General features: G+C 42.3%; 1 protein-coding gene across 6 annotated transcripts in view; it reads right to left on the minus strand.

Moving 5' to 3' along the window:
- The window catches only part of EMCN (endomucin), a 50048-nt gene that overhangs the window by 19814 nt on the left and 11471 nt on the right, over window positions 1-18763 (minus strand). For all 6 annotated transcript variants that reach the window (XR_016466130.1, XR_016466129.1, XM_090139315.1 and 3 more), the window contains exons 2-5: window positions 10739-10798; window positions 8915-9019; window positions 8433-8546; window positions 4851-4973 (exon numbers count right to left, since the gene is read on the minus strand). Coding sequence is in view for 4 of the 6 variants with exons in the window: in XM_090139315.1 (XP_089995441.1) it covers window positions 4851-4973; window positions 8433-8546; window positions 8915-9019; window positions 10739-10798 (402 nt within the window). In the remaining 2 variants the exon portion in view is untranslated. The remainder of the gene's footprint in view (window positions 1-4850; window positions 4974-8432; window positions 8547-8914; window positions 9020-10738; window positions 10799-18763) is intronic.

The following is an 18763-nucleotide window of genomic DNA, read 5'->3' on the forward strand; positions in this document are numbered from 1 at the left end:
AAGATGTCAGCAAAACATTTTTCCTTAGCTTCACTCTTGTAAACAAAGTGAACTATCTTAACTCAGAAAGCAAACTTTTCTGATGACATAGCTGGGCACTGCTTTTCTAGGGGAGGAGGACAGAAAGGCAGACAGCCCTTTGCTTGCTCTGGTGTTTGCTGTATTGTTCTGCCCATCTGCTTGGCCCCTACACGTCCCTGAGGCTGTGAGCTGGGGGTGGGCGTTTTGCATAAAAAATCCAGGAAGATTTCCAAGACTCCTCACAAGAATTGAGGTGTACAACACTGGCCGTATGGTAAGGAGGAAAAAGATAAAGAGGCTGATGTATGAGAAGGTGATCTGACAATACCTGCCTGAGCAATGGCAGCACTGGTGAGGAGGCTGACAGATGGAGAGGGGCACCAGCAGCTCACCTCTCCCAGAGCTTTGCTACCTGAACAGCCTGTGCACCCTGCAGCTTGCTGTTTCTGCTTTTGGAAGGCAGCCACATGGATCTATGCTCGCTGGCAAAACAAGTGAATAAATTTGGCTGATTACTCAGATGGGATACCACAAGATAAATCACAGCAAAATTAAGAGTCTTAAAACACTCTCCTTGTCCTGACTGTTCTGTAGTTCTGTAATTGTGTTAGCTGAGGCTTCGTTATGTTTTCCAGCTCTCTGATGCTTCAGTTTGTGCCTCTCTCTGTGTGGAAAAGCTAAAGTTACAGTGAGCAGTTTTCACTTAATACCACTATCCAGCTTTCCTGTACAGTTTATCCACAGAAAGAGACAAACCCTCCTTGTCTTGCTCCGAGGGTTCTTTCTCAGCAAGATACCTCTGTGAATCAGGTAAGTAGGATTTATAATTTGAGGAGTGCAATAAAGGCATTGATAGATGCAGCAGGCTGATTCTCTTGACAGCTTATTATAATAGATTTTCTGATCTTACCAGCCTACTGGATGAACTTAAACTCATCCCACTTTATGGATTTTTTGTTGTTCAGGTCACAGAATAAAAAGTCAACTTGCAATTCCTCGCAAGTATTTAGACACTGACAGATCCATTTAATCTCCACTTCTACACAAATTAAACAAAAGGAGAAAATGAAATATTAACAAGCAATCCTTTGCGGAGGTGGAGCAGGAGTAGGAGGCATGTGATACATGACAGCCAAAGTTGAAGAAGTGTACTTGTCAATGGCATGCATGCTGGTTGCTCTCTTTGCTAAAAACAGCTCCTCTTCCCTTCCCCAACCTAGGTGAGCCCCACTCAGCCCCTCCTCCGCAGCTGCTGGCTTCAATCCTTTGTAGTACAGTGATGCTGCTCTCTGATGTTTCTCCAAGCTCCTTCACAAGCTCCCCCCACTCGTTTCAGTTGCTCTCCAGCTCTCTGTGGCACTTCTCCCACACCCTGATCTTTTGATATGGCAGATTGGAAATTTCCTTTCAAAATGTACTTCTTTTTTTTTTTTTTCTTTTTTTCCTTACAGTAAGAAAGGGGCTTTTCACAAAAATGGCATCTTTCCCCCCCAGTGAAAAATGGTCTCAAAGCTAAATATATTCTTTTGGTTTGAGATTAATCAGCTGAATTATTGTTGAGAAAACCAAATAGAAATGTTCTGTTTTGGGTGAATTTGACATTAATTTGTTTTTCCACACAGAAGATCTGGCTTAGGTGCCTTCAGCTTTTAAGCTCTGTGATCCCTTGAAGGTTGCATTGCACATACCACCCCTATTCTACTGAACAAAAAGTACCCAGACCCTACAGATGATGAAATTTCACAGTGCTGCAAAGAAAGAATCTCATGGCAGCAAGAGTCAGCATTTCTTCTAGACTCAGTACACCCTGAAACAACTGACTTAATGCTTGCATTGCCTTAAAAGTTATTAGGGTGCAGCTTATGGCTTCCCTTGGCCCTGAGCAGCTGAACATATAATGAGAAATCTGCTTATAGGGAACCAGATTTGTTTTTTCCCTGAAGACTTCAATGTACACAGAAAATATGGAGCAGAAATGGTCTAAAGGCACATGCATTTGGGCTACCTAGCTCACTGGAGTGTGTAATGGGACTTCTTTAATATTTAATCTGCAAAAAAGCAACAAGGAACTGGTCAGTCCTGTGTGGAGGCAGGAAAGGTGTGAGGATGAAATCCCAGTGAAGGAGGAAGTGATTATGAAATGGCAACATTATGGGAAGTCAGCATACTGGCTATGCCAGTGACCTAGGCTGAATCCCCCAGGACAGATGGTCCCTTACTTCCTCAGCCAGGAAATTACAGTGCTGGCTCCTTGGGTAGTCCCTGAGCTAAAGATTTATTGGCTTTACAGTAAGCTGAGTAAGATGATGGCTGTCACAAATAGATGAAGAAAAGGATGTAAACATTTTTGGGTGTGTTTTAAATGAGAAATTGTACAAATAATATTACAGATAATTCAACAGATAGAATCCACAGACATATATGTGTTACAATTTCATTTTAACCTGGTCAATTTGCCTACTAGAAAGAATCTTTCATTAAAAATACTGTAACTTATTGCTTTATTGCAGTGTACCAGTGGTAAGGTTCCCACACTGTGCATGTGTCTGCCAAAAGACATAAAATGTAACAGGTAGCAATAGAATCACAGAATGGTTTTGGTTGGAAGGGACATGAAAGATCATCTAGTTCCAACTCCCTGCCATGGGCAGGGTTGCCAGAGGGGCTGCCCAGGACCCCATCCAACCTGGCCTTGAATTCTTCCAGGAATGGTGCATCCATAGTTTCTCTGGGCAGCCTGTGCCAGTGCCTCACTACCCTCTGAGTGAAAAAATTTCTTCCTAGTATCTAATCTAAATATTCCCTCTTTTAGTTTTAAACCATTCCCTCTTGTTCTATCACTATCAGACTGTGCAGAAAGTTCTTTGTCTTGTTTCTTAGATCCTTTTAAGCACTGGACTATAATGAGATCTCCTCAGAGCCTTCTCCAAGCTAAACACGCTCACCTCCCTCAACTTTTCTTCATGGCAGAAGAGCTCCAGCTCTCTGATCTTGCAGCCATCCTCTGGACCCGCTCCAACAGCTCCATGTCTTTGTTATGCTGAGGACTCCAGACCTGAACTCTGTTCTCCAGACAGGGCCTCACCAGGGCAGAGTAGAGGGAGACAATAACCACCCTCTCCCTGTTGGCCACCACTCTTTTGATGCAGCCCAGGATACTGTTGGCCTTCCAGTCTGCAAGAGCACACTGCCAGCTCAAGTCCAGCTTTTTATCTACCAGGACATCCACCTCCTTTTCCACAGAAAATTAATTAATTCTTCTCCCATATCACTCATATCTGGAATTATCCCCACCTCAGTGCACTTGGACTCATTGAAGTTCATTTGGATCAAGTGAGCCCAATTTTCAAGTTTTCCACGTCTCTCTGGATAGCATCTCTTGCTTCTATTATATCAACTGCACTTGATTTGGTGTCATCTGCAAACTTGCTGAGGGTGCACTCAATCCCACTATCTATGTAATTGATAAAAGTTTTGAAGAGCACCGGTCCCAAGATAGACACCTGGGGGCACACCACAGCCATTGATTACAACTCCCTGGCTGTAGCCATCTGGTCAATTCCTTATCCACTGTATAGACCACTCTTCAAATCCACCTAATCTCTAATACAGAGATAAGGACGTCCTGTGGGCCTGGGTCAGAGATCTTACAGGTCCACACAGATGACATTGGTCTGTCATCTGTTGCTATCTGATGCATCATAGAAGGTTACCAGATTGGTCGGGCACTATGTGTCCTTGGTGAAGCTGCGCTGACTGTCTCAAATAATCTATTTGCATTGCATGAGCCTTAACATTTCTTCCATGACTAAATACAACTCAAAACATATTTAATAAACACAGGTTTATTAAAATAATTAATGAGTCCTCTCTAAATTAATGGCCATAGCTTAAAAATGAAAAAAATCTCAATTTCCCTAGAATGCTTCTAAGCATTTTAGCTTGTACTGATATTACTATACGTGCATATCCAATCCCATCCTCTATGAGAAGAATCACAGTAAACACCCATTCAACATGCTAAGTTTTAGCACAACAAAACATTATTGAGCACTCAGTTATCTCCTGCAAACACAGTCCAGGGAATTGTAAAGAGTCTCTTATCCCTCTGGAAATGTTAAACATTAATAATAATTGGGAAATGCAAACAAAGTCAATGTCCTTATTGGGCTTATGTATGTGTAGCTCAGAGTATTGAGTAAAAGCTCAAGAGACCTTGAGAAAACCTAAGTGATTCTTCAAAATCTAGGAAAATTAAGCCTGCTAGAAATCTAATAAATGATCACTCTCATTACCTGGCATCTACATTTGACACAGAGTTTCTTAGTGGATAAATACAACAAAACACATTCAGAAAAACAATAAAGGTAGACAGGCATTTGGAAGGACTGATATCTTTTTGACCTTGCATGTGACTGTATTGTAGTTTGAACAATGTCATTCAATTTGGTCATATGCTTTAGCACGCCCTACAGATTTATTAACAATTGTAAAAATTATAGCTGTTTTCTCCTTTGCTTTGCAGCCAGAGAATTTATCTCAATGACCTCCTCTGGCAGTCAGTGCTACACAATGACCACATACAGCATATATAAGGTTTCTATTATCTTAATTTATATCCTTCTGTAATGACATTGAGTTTCCTATGAATCTTTTGCAGTTTGTCCATCACTCATAACTTCTTAGCAGGGTGACATCGTACCCTGCATGAATAAAGAGGTAGCCCTCATTCTGGGACATTGCATGGCATATAAAGAAGATATTCAAAATCTTTTACATCTTCTGGACTATTTGTATGGGAAGATGAAATGTACGTTTTAAAGACATACCTGAGGTTCCAGGAGCAGTAGTATTTTCTTGTAAAGAGGTTGTAGGAGACAAAGTCCCTGTCTTAGTAGTCGTAGCACTCAAACTCTCATTTTGTGCAGACTGTGTTCCATTCACTTGCACAGCTGGAAACAAGACAGACATTTGGGTAAGACACACCAGTAGAAGGGTTGCATTAGATTTTGAGCCATCCCCTGGCAAACCCCCTCACCATCATAGAGGTGAGTTCAGGTCAGAAAGCACTATGCCTTCAGGTAAACCTTTGTCAAACACTGACCAATCCCCATGAGGTTGCTAGGACTGACGTAGCTTAGGCATCTTTAAAGCACATCCTTAGCACCCAACAGCCTCCTGCCTGTGCCAGAAGACAACACTGATTTTGGAGACCAGTCTGATGGGGTAGATAGCTTCCTGCTTTCTATCACTTACCTTCATTTACAAAAAATAATAAATCACATACAAGCTTCTGCCACAACTGTCACATAATGGTAATGAGATACTTTATAAAGTTCTAAGGATTGTAATTAAGTGTAGAGTTAATTACTTCATTCTGTGCTGTTAAGGTCTGAGAAATAATATATCCCTGAAAATTAGCATATGAAAAATGTAAGTGCCTTTTTGCTGCCCTCCCTCACAGTCAGTAGAGGATTGAGGCCATGAGATTTGTCCATGACACTGTCCAGGGTGAGTCCAGACACAGGCAGTGTCTGGCCATGAAAACAAGGATGACAACAGCCATGCAGAAGAGTTCAAGCTGCTACAGCACAGCAGGTGATTTCTGTGTCCATCCTCAGAACCCAGCATAACTACATGCAAGATAGTGACTATCAAATGCACCATGGGTAAGAGAGGCTGCAGAAGCAGCCCCCGAAGCAGAAGGGCAGAAGCAGACATGTCTTGTGCCTAATCCAATGGCTTCTCTACCCAAAGCCTATGGGGACAGCAGCATCCATATCCAACCACTGCAGTGGCAGCACTGTATCCCACTGGAAATCAGGGTTCCACCTGCCCTGGGGGAGCGCTCAAATCACCCCGCAGTATGTCTGCTATCAGTCACTGCTGATGACTAAAATGGCAACATAAGAATAAAATGGTAAAGACTGTAAAATAGCTGTCTGGACAGGATGACTGTGGGAAGGCAGAGCACCCCAGAGGTGACACCGCTCCCCCCACAGAAGCTTTGAAAGAGAAATGGCAAGCACACTGGCACGCATTTGTCAAAAGAATAATCAAGGAGGGGAACGTGAAGCTGCCCTGCAGGGCTGCTGCCCAAACCTCAGCTGTTTCTTTGCTCTTTGTGCTCCAGAACCCTTCATTTTCTTCAACCAGCTGAAATTCAGCACACATCCTTGCTTGATCTTAGCAGGATTTTCTACTTAACCTACATATCACCCACGCGTGTTTCAGCATTTCCCAACAGTACTCTAAATCTTCCTTGCAGCAGGCTGCAGCCTAATGAGGTCTGACATCACATGGTGCTTCAAACAAGCAGCAGATGTGCAGCAGAGAGACCAGACATCTCTAACAGCATCACTTGGCCAGTCAATAAATCCAGAATACTCCTTTACAGGGAACACCGACCTTTTGAAACCCTAGTGTGAGGACGTGGTTAGGTGACATATACATCTCTCCCCTGAAATTAACAGCCTGCAAAATCACTTGCATTAAAGACTGCATTAATAAAAGCTTTGAAAAATTGTAGTGTATCAAAAGCAGTGGAAGCTGCTCCCCATTGAGCACATCCCTGCAGCCAGCTGCTGCACGGGGCGTTCCAGAAGCATGACAGGTATCTGCAGGCTCTGACAGAAACCCAAGGACAACTGAAAAGTATGCTGTTAGCCTAATCCTCCTCCTGCCTACTTATCAGCAGTATGGCATGAAAATTCTCTCTTCCACTCTTCCCCTTTCTCGCTTTTTAATATTTAATGTTTCCATGCATCATGTTATATCATCCTCCGGGAAAGAAGCACAGGATAAATCAGAAACATCACAGCCCCAAACCCACCAACAGTTTGCAATTTAATATCCTGAGTGCTGACTTTTGATCAACAGTTGGGGGAGGAAGAGCACCATCTTCTGCTGCCTTTCATTTTGCAGACTCCGGTAACACTAAGTGTCCCAGGACATGAAATCTCATATATAGGTGTGACTTGCTGTAGTGTGACACCATTTAAAATTATTGAAATGTCCAAGGAAGGTCACTCTTTTGGCTAAATGTGAACTCTTGGCTTTGATATCATGTACTAATAAATAAGAAAATTATGGAGGCAAGTCTAATTGTTGGCTTCCTTTATAACAGTCAGGGCTAGAAAGCACTTATGGCCTGCAGAGGGAAAAATACAGAAGACTTAAGGGGAAAAAAAAAAAAAATGTCCTGTGCCTGACTTCACAGTGTATGGAATACTGGGGGCTCTCTCTGAATTTGTAATGGGAGGTGACAGCAACCACAGAAATTGTGGTGGGGACACGAAGCCCTGTCACATCTCTACTGTGTGGATAAGATTATTTACTGATGCTTCTAGCCCGGACTGAAAGAGGGGAAGTGATGGCTTGTGTTACAGATCAGCAGAGATGCCTGTGTTGTATTAGAAACCAGGTGTCATGAAAGAAAATTTGGAAACTTCATACAGGCACCATCAAATCCTGCCTCAGTTCTTTAAGGTCAACCACAAAATGAGGGAGAAGCTGACTGCTAGAGTGGAAGAAAAAAAGAAGAGCAGAGATAGCAGCTTTCCCATTATATCCATTTTAATAGCAAAAATCTCACTAAGCCGACATCCATTGCAGGGAGCATGACTGTCCCAGTCCTGCACTGAGGAAGACTTTCAGGCAGTGTCTTTAATTTTTCTGTTTATGTGAGGGAAGTGAGAATCAAGTCAGCCTTGCTTTTAGATATAAATTCATTCATCATCCATTTTCATTACATTTTTAATATATATGTTATTATTCTTGCTTAAATTATTCCAACTACTGGCTTGATGCAGGGTATTTTTTTTTTTTTTAATGAAATCTCATCTGATGCACTGGCCCAACATACATATCTTTCTGAAGAGTTATGGGAAGATTGACTCAGAGAGTAATTAGTATCACCTCACTGCTTTCAGTATTTTGACTCGTAATAATAAAGAGAATAGTTATTTGTAATGTTGAAGATGTATGTTATTTTGTTTATATACATACACAGTATTATTTATGTAAAAAACTGTATGTATAAAATAAAAAACAAAGGGGGACACCACTCAGATCTCGTACAACAATTTTTGTTGAAATACTTAGCAAAACAGAAGAAAATAAAAATGAAAATCCCTCCAAATACAGATCTCCCAATAACGGGGAGATTCAAATCCTATGTAATGGCTTCAGGTCACCTCCACCATCAAAGTTATAATATTCTGTGTGTAAGATTCTGCAAAAGGATTCATTGAGATATATAGTCTGTAGGTAGGAAGAAGAGCTCTGCTTTCACAAAGCTCTAAATCCATTATACAAATTATCCCTTTTGATCTTTTCCTATTACTCCATACCGCTTTACAGAAATGCACTGTATGATGAATCAGAAATGGCTCCAAGGAATTGTCACTCACCACTTGTGGTGTTGTCACTTTCAGTTCCTGCCGTAGGGGTCACCTGTGCTGGCTGCTGCGCAGCTGTAAGTTGTGTCGTACTTTCTGTGGCATTAGCTGGAGTAGTTGTGTTACCTATTAAACGAAGAACGTTGAACATTTTTTGTCATTTTTATATACTCATTTGCACACACAAAAAAGTCTACTGCTTTGCTTGCAGTAGGACTAAAATCAGAATTTAAATTGAAGATCAACAGGAACAAGACTCCCTTCCCTGTAGGGAAACCCAGCCCCATCAGTGGGACATCCCCATGAGCACAAGCCTGTGATAGAGCAGTTATCAGACCTGGCTTGGATCTTCCTTGAGCCTGATGGCTCTGGAGGTACTACCAAAGATGTGACCATCTATAAATGTATTCCCAGGCCAAGGGCACTGCTGCTCAGTGTCCACTCAGTGACCACTGGATCAGCCTCAATCATTAGCACAAGAAAACATCACTTACAGCTTGTTGTAATGGACAGAGTCATAGTTGAGGCTGTAGTTGTTGTCAGCTTTGTTGCTAGAAGTGTCGATGCTCTTGAAACGTTTGTGTTCAAATCTTCCTCCTCTGCAAGAGAGGCATTTTTATTGATTTATTCCACATAAAGAGCCCATACTGCTAGCTGCCTTCTCTCATACAGGCAGCTGAGTTTCGCTTTGAATCAGGCTATCACAGACCTTTCTTGCCCACAGGTGCTTCTAGAGGGCTCACAGCACACACAGTTTGCATCGCAGGGAAGGGATACATTTCTTGGGAGGTCACAGAAAGCCTGGCAGGCCCTTCTCCAAGGTGTGCAGCCAAGCTTTGGACATCTGAGTGAGAGGAATAATGGTCTCTAGCATGTGATAATCCCTGGCATGAACTCAGTGCTCATGTTTCCTGGAAGCTCCCTCCCGCAGAGGGGCAAGAGCTGGTGGTGGTGGAGGTAAGGGCATCCTCAGGCAGCAGGGATCTGTCAGTTGCTGCTATGGGAAGAGTGCCTCAGAGCTGGCCATGTGACAAAGATGATGGAAAGCTGCCCAGAGTTCTGTTCCATCACTTAATAGAAGCAGAAAGCACTACTGTCAGCCACAGGGGCTCATTTCTATTCCTGCCTACAACCCAAGCCCTGTCATGCTCCCTCTTCTAGTGCTGCTCAGAGATGGGAAATATGATAGAATAGGAACAAATAACGACCTGCCACTTTCTCTCATACGGATGGGGTACTTCTAAATATAATGGCCACACCAGAACATATAAGAACATATAACTGTCTCCCTTTCCTCCTGCTTTGCTGGCTGTTCGCCTAGAATAACAGCGCCTCAAAGAAAGAGTCTCCCTGGAAGCTTGTTCCACATCCACAGAGAGCTTTAACCTCACTGGGGGCTTCTGATGCTTTGCTCATAGACATAAACAACTATTAGTATTACAACAAATTACTGCTTTCTCCTCTATGACATAAAGCTGCAAGGGAAGTTCAGTGAAATGTCTGAAGATCTCACTCACAATGAGGTATGGGTTCTTTATTAAATGCTTTTAGAATAGACATAAACATCAGGGTTTTTGAAATATAAAAGAACTACAGCACAATCTGAAAGTCTCATTCTTCTCATAGGAAAAACATTCAGACTTTCTCTGGCTGCATCTTATTCTCTTCCTTTAATAACACCGAATGTATCCATCTTTATTATCCCATTGCTCTCAGCTCCAAAACAGATTCTTTAATATCTTCAGTTATCAAAAAACACAGTCCCATCTCCAGTTTTTCTTCCTCAGATGCATCACATTCAATGCAGCCATTTTCAACATTTAAACTAATAAAGGAGTTGATACTTAGCCCACAAAAATACAATACAGTCAATAGTAATCTTTCATAAGATACTCCCCTATGAGGACAGGCCAACAGAGCTGGGGCTTTTCAGCCTGGAGAAGAGAGTGCTTCAGGGGACCTTATAGCAGCCTTCCACTACCTGAAAGGGGCCTACAGGAAAGCTGGGAGGGACTTTTTATAAGGGCAGGCAGGATCAGGAAGAGGGAAAATGGCTTTAAACTGAAAGAGGATAGATTTAGACTAGATATTAGGAAGAAATTCTTTACTGTGAGGGTGGTGAGACATTGAAAATGGTTGTCCAGAGAGGCTGTGGGTGCCTCCTCCCTGGAGGTGTTCAAGACCAGGCTGGATGGGGCTTTGAGCATCCTGTTCTGGTAGAAGGTGTCCCTCCTATAGCAGGGGAGTCGGAACTAGATGATCTTAAATGTCCCTTCCAACCCAAATCATTTTATGATTCTATGAATTTGAACTCTTACCAGTTTTTGTTGTAGATGCAGAAACATTTGCACTGACAGTAGTGTCTGAAATGTCACCTTCTGAAACAAACACAGAAAGGAATACATTAGTCTAGCCATCTTCCAGATCTGTCTATCATTACATAGGTACATAGGGCAGATAGCAGCAAGCACTTTTATAGAAAATCAAGTTTAGAAGCCTGTAAGCAGGAGCAACAACTGTGATCACAAGCTATTCAATCTATTAGCTTTGCCTTTGTTGCTTGAATGGGGAGCATTAGATATAGTTGTTTGCTAATAGGTTTTAACAACTTTTAAGATTGGTTTGGAAAAAAATGGAGCAACTGTAGGTTTTTTTTATCTCCTCTCCTCAAGTACAACCACAGCTGATATGAGTCTTCAGGTAGAGGTAAAATAGTTGCTTGCAAGAGGAAGCACTCAATTTCCAGCTCTAGAATGGGAGAATCCCTGCTGCCAGCAACTAAAGGTGGTTAGTGGCTCCCTGGCTAGTGCAAGCACTTCAGGAGGGCTTTCCAGCATCGCCGTGATTCCTGTATGTGAGACAAAGAAAAGAATTCACAGAACATGGTTTAGGAAGCACTGCCTTGAGCAGTAATTGACTTTCCACATTGCCCTTGGGACAGTGCTCCAGCTCCAGGTGTTTTACTGCAATAAACAACGTCAATCTTTAAAACATGAGGTCAAGTTAGCAGGTGAAAATTTCCAATATTACAAATCAAATAGACAAACAAAAAAACCCGACGAGTTATCAAATAAAGTGCTACACAGTTTCCAGATTTTCTGGCTGTGAAAAAAATTATAACAGCATAACTCACCTAGAGTTTTGCTTTCAAGTAAGAAAATTTTCAGTCTCACTTCTGGGACATTCAAATATTTTACTGAAAAGCTAAGGGACTGAAAAAACTACAAAGTCAAAACCAGTGGCTCTCTGCAAACACTGCACATCATTGTATGACCTATATTGGTGTATCTGGGGAGGAAGAGCTCAGCTCAGAGTGAGATCAGAGCAGCCAGATCCTCTGGTTCAGTGTGACATCTTGCCACATGCCGTGAGCATGCTGTAACGCTGACATCGCAACACTGAGTCAGGGTGGCACATCACTGTTCTTGTGCGACTCCATTCATGGTAATATCTGCTGGCACGCTCTCTGCCTTCTGGCTGCAGGGCAGAACAGTCAACTTCATTCCCTCTGCTCAGCATGCTGTGCTCTGTTAACATTTCACAAGCTCCAGTCGAGGCTTGCCAAAGTCACAAATCTAATACAGGGGAAAAATACCTAATGCACTTGCTCACTGGTTCCCTATGGGACTGCTTCCCACTGCACGAATGCTGTCAGGCCATTCTCAGACCCTTGCACACATTATCTAATATACTGTTTTTTCCTGCAGTTTCGTTATCCAGTCAGAATAATGCTTCATAGTCCTCACGTGAAATATTTGAAAACAAATTCTACCCAAGCAGACCAAAAAGCAGCCTTGTCTAGGGAGATATCCCAAACATTGAATATTTCTCCTCTTTGTTGTCATTAAGAGCTGGTGACAAAACTCCCCACATCACAAGGCCATAGCTCCAAACCAGAATGTTTTTACAACAGAGCAAACACTTCACATGGCTCAGTAAACATACCCCAGTAACTACATCTGTAATGTCAGCTGAAGGCACTCACTGGCTGATTAGCTCCTTCTTCAAGTCAGCAAGGCTTTGTGGAAAGACCATGCAAGGCTTTATGTGCAAAACTTAACTCAAAATTAAATACATACATATGTACATATAAAACTAATAAATTAATTTGTAGCTTTGATATGAATCACAAGTTGCTGATTTTGTCACAGAGATAAACTAGATTAGTAGAGTAGAAAGCAGTGAAGTTCTATGAATTAATTGCTACCTTAAAATGGTGGATAATTAAGCATACTTTACAAATAAGTTAAAAGCAATACATAGAAATGCTTAAAGTTAACCAAGATTTGGGGGGCATCAATTGATTAAATGCAGAGACAGATGGTGAATTATTATGCTCTTATTTGCAATGTTAAGGATAAAAACAAGGGATTAAAAGTGACTGAGAGTGGAAATTTGGCTTATTAGAAGCTGTTGCTTGATGAAAAGAGAGGAATATTAGGTTTTTTCTGCCCTTTCATATTGTCTGTGGCCTCATATGAAGAACCACCAACCTGAGTTGCAACTGCAAAGTTTTGGACAAATTTAGATGCAGCTATTTGAGAGAGAAACACTTCCATAGTCCTCACGTTGGGAGTACCCCAAATGTCCTTGGCAGCAGCTCCCTCACACAGCCCCTTCTCTTGGCCAGAGGAGCATGGGTGCACTGTGCCTGAAGGATGTGTGAGGAAAGGGCTAAGATGCAACACGAGGTAGATTAAAGAGTGGTGTGCTTGCTGTCAGCGGGAGATCCACACAGAAAAGGAAAAGCATGTCTAAAAGTAGAGAGCTAGGCGAGAAGAAATCAGAAGTGGAAGGAAGATAAGAAGGCAGGAAGAAGATGGGAGGTCTGGGCAGGAAGGCTCAGAGACAGTGAGACAAAAGGGCAGCAGGAAAAGATATGAAGGAATGAGAAGAGCTCAATAAACATTTGACCTTTGACCAAAAGGCCCAACTGAGGAAAGAGAAACCGTAATTTATTTTTTTTTTTCATTCAGATTCAGAGGATGTACTTTTATTGTCCTCTCTGGCTTGGATGTAGATGGCTCATTTGTTCTAAAATTAAAACAATAGTAAATCCATTTGTACCTGTCTTCAGATACGATCTAAGAATGATCTGGCTGAAACTCTGAGCTAACTTCCTTTCCTCAAAAATTCCAACAGAGCTCCTGAGCTCAGGCAGAGCTGACCAGTGGCCACAGCTGTCCTCAAGCTGTAATGTTTGATGTGGGCTTCCATTCCCAGGGTCTGAGCTTAGAGAGAAGGAAGAGCTGGTGAGAGCTCCATCTCATTATTTTCAACTCTACATGGGGAAGACTAAGATAAGCAGGTTTCAACTTGAGTTAACTAGGCACCTGCTATTACTTCAATAAATACAGGGGAAAAAAATGCAGGCAGGACTGCACGATATTTCATCAGCAGTGCTGTTAGTGTGCTACAAACTACTACAGGATACAAAGCACTAAGCTTTAAATGCCTTGTGAAACAGCTAATACGAAAGTAAATAGCAAAAAAATCAAAATGTAAACACTGTTAAAGATGAATGAATTGTTCAAAATATGTCTTGATTATATTTCATTACTCAGTGCTGACTGCTTTGGCATCTAAATCTGATTTCAAAAAATGATTTTTATTGGAAAAGTCACTATCTCTACAGAAATAGTGAAATAGCCTGTCTTTAACTCGACTTTTAACTTTTTAAAACCCGGTCTTGCACTAGGCTAATAGAGGATATGTTGGTATTGAACCCTCTTCGTCGCTTAGATAAGCCCTGGTGTAGACACAGCTGAAGATATAGGTCCATCTTGGGGATCAGGCTGAGGAGCAAGTGGGTAACGGGATTGTAGAAACCACCAGGAGTCTAGGAAGAAAACACCTCTCAGGAAGAATGACGAGCATTGCATTTACTTAGCCTAGAGAGGAAAAGGTTGATGGAAGGTGTGATAGCAGCGCTTGTGCAGGTAAGGGGCTGCAAGAAAGGCAAAGGAATAAGCTTCTCACTGCAACTGCTGAAGATTAAACTAGAGGTAGCATGCAAGGGAAATTTGAACTAGAACATTCCAGGTTTTCAGCGCTGTATCTGCTTTTTCTCTACTTCAAGGCTATACTGTGGAACCTGCAGGTAGTTTTTTCCATTTCACATATGTCTATCTGACCCTGGGCCTTTGCAATTGTACAAGACATGCAGAAGTCCAGGTTAATTTCTTGCTTTCTGTCTCTCCACATTGGCAGAAATAGACGGTGGCCCTTTCCCAGAGAGCACACACTACCCCCATGATCATCGAGTGCTGTCTGTACAGCTGCTCCAGCCACTCCAGCTGCCTGCCTCATCTCCCTGCTGCAGGAAGGCACAGCCAGCCTAGAACAAGAGCTGGTCCCAATATTCTCAGAGCTCCCCACAGATTGCTGCTGCCTAACAGCATATACAACCTCCTCACTCTTACCTCCGAGCTGTGTTATTACATTTTCTGTTTGGTTCTCATTTCTTGCTGCTTCAACTCTTTATTCTCTTATCTGTTTTTTTTTCTCCAGACCCAGTGTAGTTCTCTTAGTACTCTTATTTCTGTTTTCTCTCCTTATCCATCTCACTTTCCTGCTTCACTACCTTCTGCCCGAAATCTTGAGATAGATTTCTCTTCTTCTGGAGTTCACTTTCGTGTGGCATCCTCCAAAGAAGAAAACGCTCTGCCCAGATGAGTAGTCCATCTGCTGCCAACCTCCCATTGCACAAGTATCACTCCCATGTGCAGGCAGCCAAAACAAGTTTTGCACCTGTTCAGACTTCACTCAAGACCTCCAAACTAAATTAAAAAGCACTCAAATACATTAAATTTAGGAATTGAGCCTAGGCTTTAACTCCTGATACACAAAGAAGCCTTCCACATGGGCTTTCTACAGACCAGCACAGCCTTTGCAGTAAGGCTGCCTGGGAGAATGTAGTTTAATTAGTTTAAGTGAAGCTTCTGGTACTTAATCTGCTACACTTAGATGAGCTTGTGTTTTCCTGTGCATTTGCCATGCAGATACTTTCTGTGTCCCATTCTCCAATCAGTGAAAGAGAGATACTAGCATACTCTTCTTTTTTGGAGGACTACAAACTGCAGCACATAGTAGTACCACGTTATCAATAAAGAGAGATCTGCTGTTCAAGGCTTCAGATGCATCTGTAGATCTGCCCATACAAAGAATAATAACATATGTACAAGCTGCAAAGTTTACTTTTTCAGCTTTCTCAACATTTAGCATTGTCTGGAACATGCGTTCCACGTACAATCAGCCCTCTGAAAAGGCAGGAGAAAGCTGCATCAAAGAGCAGACTATGGAAAGGGTCTTTATTTTAGATAACTGTTGTTCAGTCTTCTCTCAGTGTTTCTGCAAACTATTTTAATTCTACTAAGATAAGCTTGTTGTTGTTGCTGTTTTTCCCTTTTGTTCTAAGTACACAAATAAGAGCTACTTGGTACTAAGAGAAATGCATTGCCAAGAAAACTGCAGGTTCAAGTCATGGTGGCTTTAAGAGCAGAGAATTTTTATCTACGCTATTTGGCTAAATCCTAAGAACCTCTAATTTCATCAGAAATATTCTTAACACAGAAATCACAAGACTTCTCCAAAACCAAATGACATTGATTTGATTCATTGATTCTGTGGTTCATGTCAGGATTGAAAAGCATTTCACCAGCCTGCTGCTTTCTGTCCTGACAAACTTACTGCATTGACCAGAAGGATGGGACAACGGGCTCAGAGCAACACACCATTGGTCATATTTGAGGTGAAGCCCTGTGAGGTGAAGTCAGATGCCACAGGCATTGCTAAAAGCAAAATGCAGGGAAGGAGACCCTGTTTCCTGCTGCCTCTCTTTCATTCACATCTCTCAGCAGAACACTGAAGGCACACACAACACATGCAGAGATCTGCTAAGGATCAGCCTTTTCCTCCTCCAGTGGGGCTCCTGAGCAGGCCGCTGTCACAGAAGGGAGGAAGGAAAGGGAGGGAGCGACAGTCATTTCTCCTAGTGGGAGCAGGATGAAGGCAGGAAACAAAGCTTTGGCCCCTGCATTGCATGCATAGCTACCAAAGTCTGGGCCAGTTTCTTGGTTTTGTACGTAACAGAAACACAAACTCCCAGCCAAGCCCCCCTAACTGCAAACTTCTTCAGTGCGCTTTCTGGCCCTATGTGAAGCTTGGTGGGTATCTTCAGTTCTGTGTGCTGAAGAGGAATGAGAATGTAATTTGCACTCTATAAAGTAATAACTGTACTCAGCATGCTCATCAGCACTCCAGCCTGCCTTGGACAAAGACTCCAAGCTCCGTGCTTCTCTTTATTTAAACCTGCTAAACCTATTTAAAAGGTTTTAATTAAACCCTTTAAAGCTGTTTAAAGCAGTAGATTGTCACCCTTTGATGGTGATGTATTTGCCCATCTCTGTGTAAGATAAAAGGTAGGAGTTACTGAGGGTTATGTTATAGGATGAAAAACAAACTGCCACCCCCCTGCATTAGTCATGCTAAATCAGTTTTTAAATGTCTTCAATGAGTGCACTTTTATATCAGAAAGAGCTTTTTACATGCCATGCATTGTTGAATAGAGAAAGAGAAAGGATAAAAGGAGAGCCTTCGCCCTGCACAGGAAAGACCAAGACGATGCTCACAGTGCTGTGCTCTCACTGTGCCATTTGCAGGCCTATTTTTGCCTCCCAGGAAAGGGCGTGCTGGAGTAGGACAGACACGAAGAGGAAGCAGAGCTTGGGTGGACAGAGTTCTGCCCCCGATATGCAAAGTCATAGTTATTGTGTCCTATGTTTCCTCAGCCCAGTGTTGGCTACCCAAGTGCATCTCCAACAACGTGAGTAATTTACAGATCAGGAAAGAGCCACTGCAGCCTTTGCTGCCATGTAGTCATTTTTAGCACATCCGGGACCAGCCCTGCGCTGGATTCAGCCACAGCAGCCTGTGCTCTGCTCCTGGCAGCGCTCTGAGAGCATCTGCAGCATCAGCAGCCCGAAAACTCCTGTGGAAACACTGTGCATTGCTTCCATCTCGGTGTAGTTCCACACTCACCCAGGTCCATCCTCACCTCTTCACAATGTCCAGCACACAGCCTGAGTGATACTGAGTGCCGCAAGGGGAATGTCCAAAACAGGTCCTGCAGTACAGTTGTAGATACCTCTTGTACTTTTATGGGCAACTAGTGCAACTTCATTCACTATGATAATTATGACTATTGCCAATCAATTATCACTTCCTTTGCAAACCCTTCTCACTTCATCATTTTCTCCTTAAGTGATCAACCCTCATTTTCCAGACTTAGCCTGTGAAAACAGTGTTTGTACCAGTCTGTGGAAAGGCCAGGTGAAAGCAGTTGGGGAGACAAAGCAGAATGGCACACTGCAAGAATGGGTCATAAAGCCTGTAAGGTAAATTTTGTGCTAGTTCACTTAAATCCAGCAACATGGAGAGGCACTGGCTGCATGATTCTATTTGCACAGATAGCAGTGTGCAGAAGGAAATAATGGATATGCTAAAGCCATTTGAACCAGAGCAGATAAAAAATACTGAGAACAAAAATAAAGAAGTCCTGAACTCATCAGCTTTCACCTCTAACACCTATGCCATGCATTTCTCCTTCTGTCATTGGCATATCTCACGTACAGGGCTTTTTGGCATTTACCTTCAGTAAGTTCTTCCTCTTGTTACATGCTGGAAACTACATTAGCGAGTTGTTCCAAGAAGTCCACTTTTGCTGCCTTCTGAACCACATTAAAGTCATTAATGAGCTTTACTGCTGTAAGAAAAGAGTTATCAAAGGAAACCTAAAGGTGCTCAACCATAACAAGACTTCTGGGCATCCAGCTTTGCAGTGCTCAGTGTCTATCACTTCCAAGACCTATGTGCTTTTTGGCAAAGCAGAGTTAAATGCTGGAGAATGTCCAAAAATCTCTATAATCAAAGAATTCTGTATTTTCCAGAAAGAAATTTCAACAGTCCTTTGCATAAATGAGTAAAAACTACCAAGATCTATGCTGGCCCCAAATACTTCCTTCGATTTCTGCCTTTATGACTACCTGCAGGAACTGGGGGAGATGGATAACAACTGTGATTGTGGGGCAGTACCTTGGCTTTTGGGGACCCTGAATGGCAGCAAAAACATCAGCTTTGCATCATGTCCCAGATCAACCCTCGGTCCCAGGTACCAGCCCAAAATCTGTGGTGAAAATGCTTGAATTTCTCTTTCTTGCCATATCAATCATTGACTTTTTCCCCCTTTTCATCTAATAATGCGTGGTGGCATTTTTACTTCTGCAGTCTTTGAATGAATTCACAAACACTGATATTTACCTCATCTATATTAGTGTGATATAAAA

This window comes from Phasianus colchicus, chromosome 4, assembly GCF_987193195.1.
Source record: "Phasianus colchicus chromosome 4, bPhaCol1.hap1.1, whole genome shotgun sequence".
Classification (NCBI taxonomy): Eukaryota; Metazoa; Chordata; class Aves; order Galliformes; family Phasianidae; genus Phasianus; species Phasianus colchicus.